Genomic DNA, 5,701 nt, shown 5'->3' with positions numbered 1-5,701 from the left:
TGGAAACAAAAACTAGAAGCGGATTTCATTAATTTCCAGCATTTGTCACAAAAACAGTGAGTGTAGTTCTTGCCGCGAAAGCAATAAATACAACTGCCGTAGATACACAAGTGTATGTATTGTGAAGAGAAACTATCAAACCATTGCATCAATGTTTCCACCTATAATTTTAATAATATATACAATACACTGTTTCTACCTGTCTAAGAGAAACCGTCGCCCATGGCAATGAATAACAGTGGCTCTGCGTCTTAATTGAAGAACTCATTCCTTAAATTACTTGGATTTTTTAGCCTTATAATCAGCAGCAACTTTAGCTGCAGATTTGGCCAAGGCGGTAGGTTTTAGCACACTTTTAGGATTGAAAGCCTGCCGAATCTTAAAAGCAGCCCATGCAGTCCCTACAGCATGACCAGCAGCATCTAGCCCTTCACTAGTTGCCTTGGCAGCTTCTTCTCCATATCTGTGGAATATATAAATAATGTCAAATTGACATATAGGGCTTTGATATTCCAATGTAAAGTTACATATAATATGATATGCCTTCATAATAGCATCACATTCAAATTCAGATATCTAATTTAATTTCATACTTCGTCCCATTGGCGTTACCTGTGATGAACAACCTCGGTTGTCACGGTGTTTGATGTTGACATAACATTTTTTCCTGCTACTTCAACAGCATCACACAGTTTGCCTATACATATAAAGAAAATATAATAAAAATGTAAAGTCGAAATTTAAAGTTTCTTATGACATTTTGAATAATAATAACGTAAAATCATCAGTAAAGTCATTAAATCAGCAGACTATATAGAGCTACTAAAGGATTGTGGCTTGTTGATCTTAAATAACAAATTGTTGTCCAAAACTACCTAAAGATGATACAGACCACCACCAACACTTGTTGATCCAAGTGACAAGAAGCTTCATTCCCCTTAACACAGAGAAGCTAAAAGAAAGAGACTTAACTTATTTCCTTTAAGTTTAATAAACAAGATCATCTTCGTTTCCGTATTTTCTTTCCATTGTTAAGATGGAAGATTTTTTTATTTCTTCATTTGCTAAGGATATTTGGCAAGAGATTTTCAAGTTTCTACCAACATTTAGCAATACATGCAAACCACGAGTCCTTAAATGACATGGAATAAGATAACTGACATACTGAATCCATCCAACGATGCAAGCACAACTTCGCCGGGTAGAAACTTGAAAAACTTCTGTCCTGCTTTTGAATTCGCCACTGAACTGGTGAAAAACCCAGAGACCTTCACAACTCCAGTGAGAACCCCAGTGGCAACACTCTCTGTCATTTTAGTCACTCTTTTAGCCCTACATGAAATTTAAGCCAAAGGACACCAATATCAGTTATATGTATCTGTTCATACTCACAGAAAAGTACAAATTATTGTAGTCACCTAAATAATACATAACATACTTTTAAATACATAATTTTGCTTCCAACTCTCTTTAACTAAATTAATTTTATTAAAGTAAAATTAAGTTGATCAACCAAACACGCACTTAAATTAAACTAGAAGAAATAAGTCCCCAAATCCTAGGCAGACGATGATTTTGCTAGGCTAGCCGCCAACACCAGGGTTCGAAACCTGATACTCATAATTGTGTGTGTGAGTTTCTAGTGATTATTACCAATAAAAAAGTAGAAGACATCATAATCAAGAGTCAGGAGTAACCTTTTGATTCGCCTTAATGTTTGGGGACTAATCTCGGCCTGTGAAGGAGGACCCATCCTCTTCTTCATGAACTCATTTCCCCATTTCAACCTATCAATGGTAACATCCCCACACCACAAAATCCCCTTAACCAATTGTCCAGAACCAGCTGCAATAAGCCTCGCAGCAGTTCCGTTGTAATCCTCCACATTAGGAGCCAATGTAGTCCAATAAGCAGCACATCTCTCCTCCATCAATTCCTTCTTCTCCTGCACTGTTTCCAATTCCGCTGGCGATATCTCCATCGCCACAGAAGCATCCAAAGCCTCCCCTTTCTTCTTCACCTTCTCCGACACTTCCTGAATAGAGAAACTGCTGCATTCCTTCAAAACCTCATCAAGCTCCTTCACCAAATCCTCCTGTCCTTTAGACGCAATCGTCAAACCGTAACTGAGCAAATCAAAATCGTCTCCTTTCCCTTTCCGGCTATCCTTCCTCCGGCTATGCTTTTTATTTTCCTCTTCATCCGAATCGCTCGAATCCGAATCCTCCTTTTCCTTCCGAACACGGAAACAAAAGAAATAATGTGAGTCGTCTACCTTCACAGCAGCCTCGTCCTTGGCAAGCGGCCATTGAATATCGTCTGCAACACGAGCGTAAACAGCGACGGTATTATCACCCTGCCGGAGACGAATAATGGTGAGATCACCGATTGCGAGCTCGACGCTGTATTGTTGGTCAATAAGATGGAGAATGGCGCCGGGAACTTTAATGAGGATATCCTCGCCGGCGATCGGTGGAGCGGAGGGACTTCTGTTATCTTGGAAAAGATCTTCGACGAGGTCGCCAACGTCGTGGTCGATTGTAGGGTAGAGAGAGGAAGAGGCTGTATTAGGGTTAGATGCTTCGGGGTTGGAAACTATGATTTCTGGGTATAGGGGAGTTTTGTGGTTAGGATTTTGGGAATCCATGGATGATTGTTCCTTTTCCATGAGGTTGTTGGTTTGTTAGTTACCAGAGAGAGAAAATGAAAAGAAGAAGGATGAAGGAAGAAACGGCATGTGGCGTTCAGGAAAAAGGAGAAGAAATGGCCATGGAAAATTCAAACGGGATTTAACTACCAACGATATTTCCCGCGTCAATATCGGTATCAATCACTCAAGGATCTTATTATTACTATTTGATTATATATATGGAATTTAACAATTTATTTATTTTAAAATGAACTTGTTAATTCACATATAAACTTTAATGTCGGTGATGAAATTTATATAAAAATAAATAAAATTGTAAGCAAAGAAATTTGATCATTTTCTCATTCACAAGGAATGATACTTTTTTCCATAAGAACTCCCACAGAGAGTGTAGTTCTAGTTGATAAAATTTATTCCAGGTTTTAATTGCAATTTGATAAAATTTGTTGTATGATGCAAGACCTAACTTAGAAGAGGAACACTAGATTAGGTGATCTATATGATAGGCTTTATATGTTCAACGGATCAACAAACATTCATTTGCTGCTCCTCAATAAAACATGTAGAAGCTTTGGAATTCAAGTTCGAGGCATCTTTGAACTTTAGATCTTCAACATTTATCTGGTTTTCTAAATTATAATTTCAATTTGAATAAGTTTGACTGTCGCAACATATGCCACTATTGAGAAAATAACAAGTAGTTATGGCAATGAATCAAACTAACTTGAAAATAGTTTGAAATTTGATTCAGAAATTAAATCGTTGAACTAGGTTCATGAAACAAATGAATTGAGTCTGAAGAACTGTTGGATGCACTTGCAGTTCAGATCATTTTGATGATAATTTTCGTGCGCCGGAAAGATTTTGGAAGGAGTGGGACCCCCTAACAGTAGTTGGCCAAGGTTGATGTGATCGGCATATAACAGCTGCCCCTAAACCCTTGATGATGTATAGGTAGACAGGGATTGATACTACAGCCTCAGATGTTGACCACCTCTTGATCACTTTAAGACATTTGAAGGAAAAATGTTTCGGTTTCTTTAGGAAATCGTTCATTTAATGCACCACGTTTCAACATCTTTTCAAAGGTATTATCATTACATTTCTTGAGAATCAAACCTCTTGAGTATTATGTTCGAGTGATTAAAGATGTTTGGTGAATCTTGTTTTCATGTTAGAATATAGTCTCCTTTAGAAGGATAGATGTCATTTTATTCTGAGTCATTCTTTTCAAGTCTAGCAGTCACCGTCTTCTTTAACGTTTCATTTTCCTACAACTGTAAAGTTAGTGCGATATGAGTAAGAAATTATAGAAAAGCGGTCACAAGTTCTTTAAGGATACTCCTTCTTCTTGAGTGGATCTTGTCTACTCTTCCACTGTATTTGCCTTTATATATCAGGTGGTCTTGACAATACTTTTATGGAAGTTGGTCTATCTTTCGATTGGGGAATCTTTAGTCCTTTTAAGGATGAAATAATATGTGACAAGAATGGCGCTTGACCGAATCTTGTTTATGAATGCACTTTTTCACCATAGGGCTTCGTCACTCCTTCATTGTCTTTGAAATAGAGGTTCTAAAACATTTGACCATCGCTCCTTTGCAATTCCATCTCACATGATGGCCATATATGAATGTTTATCAGTATTGGTGCAAGCAAAGAGCCTTTTGTGACCCTGTTCTTTCATCTATTCAGATTTAGCTGCAACCTATATGACGGTAGAGGATTAATCTACCTAAAACCAACCATTCATGGCCTTGGAACTCTTTTGGAGCTTCAGTCCTTTGAGGGCCTGTTTTTTCTAATAACATTTGTCAGCCTTAAAGCACATGCTATAATTTATTGCATATACGACGGGGATGGATGGCAGATGTTGTTCTCCAAGTAGTAGACCGAGGATCACTTTCTGCTGAAAAATCGTCTTTACGTATATAGGGAAAAAGATCTTCCTGATGAAGCTCGATACCAAAAGGGTCGGTTATTGAAGTTTATCAACAATTTGGCATACATCAGAGAAAGTGCTCTATTCTCTCTTTTTTTATGTACTGTTTCTATAGTACCTTGCAATGGAAAAGTATGTAAAAATATTTTTTTATTGAATGCGATGTTTTTGTTACTTGTTTAAGGTGTATTTGTATGATCTTGAGTGCATGGGTCCGAATCTTTGCAAACTTACGAGGTCTTCCCTCGAAATTAATTGGACGTCACTAGGATCATTTTCGACCAAAGGTCAGTTTCCCTACCAGATAAAAACCCAGTCAGAGGTAGACATGTGGACAACCCACCATGACATCTAGAGTAGCTGCCAGATGGAGTGGATCATGATTGCTTGTGTGATTTATAATATATCGGTGTATTTTCAAAACAAAACAAAAAAATAAATAAAAATTCATTGCCTAGGGTGAATCTGGAAGTGTATATTCATATTTCGCTACATATATGCATCTTCAAATTAATTTATGCCAAAATAATTATGCTTGAGTTAAGATGGATAGGTGCATATAGGTGAATACGAAAGTGCATCTCCAAACTAATTTCTGACAAAAAGAAAAATGAGACTTATTTACACATGTATTTTATGTGAAATGAGTGCGTCTGAAAATACCCTTCCAAACTGTATGGGCATTTTTATATTTCCATAGTGTTTTTCCACCACTAAGATGAGAAAAATAATTCCCAAGGCCTAATGCAAGATAAAATCCGTATGTTTACTAAATCTAAATCATATTCCACACAATATGTGCACGTCATGCACCCTAGCCAATGCACAATAAGTGAAAGTCGTGCACCCTAGCCAACGCCATGTTTTGGCCTTGATGTGGTGTTTTATTGTTTATGATTGTACCATTGGTGCGTGTATTAATTTCTATGCATAATCGAAGTAGATATCACGCTCTATATAATGGTATTAATATGTTTGTTGTTTTCAAAAACTTTTGTTGTCTAAATTGATGATGGAAAACTTTTGTATCATTACAATGTGTTACTTGATGATTTAAAAATAATTTTGTATGATCAAATTAAAAAATAAATAAATAAAAAACCTTGATA

General features: G+C 36.8%; 1 protein-coding gene across 1 annotated transcript; it reads right to left on the bottom strand.

Moving 5' to 3' along the window:
• On the bottom strand, positions 1-2,806 carry LOC131608792 (protein EARLY-RESPONSIVE TO DEHYDRATION 7, chloroplastic-like). Its single transcript, XM_058880335.1, has 4 exons — positions 1,698-2,806; positions 1,166-1,332; positions 613-697; positions 1-463 (listed from the first exon to the last, which is right to left on the bottom strand). Exons 1-4 carry the CDS (start codon positions 2,666-2,668, stop codon positions 277-279), a joined length of 1,410 nt encoding a protein of 469 aa, XP_058736318.1. The 5' UTR covers positions 2,669-2,806; the 3' UTR covers positions 1-276.
• Between the last annotated feature and the right edge of the window lie 2,895 nt (positions 2,807-5,701).

This window comes from Vicia villosa, linkage group LG1 (assembly GCF_029867415.1).
Source record: "Vicia villosa cultivar HV-30 ecotype Madison, WI linkage group LG1, Vvil1.0, whole genome shotgun sequence".
Lineage (NCBI taxonomy): Eukaryota > Viridiplantae > Streptophyta > Magnoliopsida > Fabales > Fabaceae > Vicia > Vicia villosa.
Note: the sequence above shows the minus strand (reverse complement) of the source record. Positions and strands in the feature narration are given on the sequence as shown.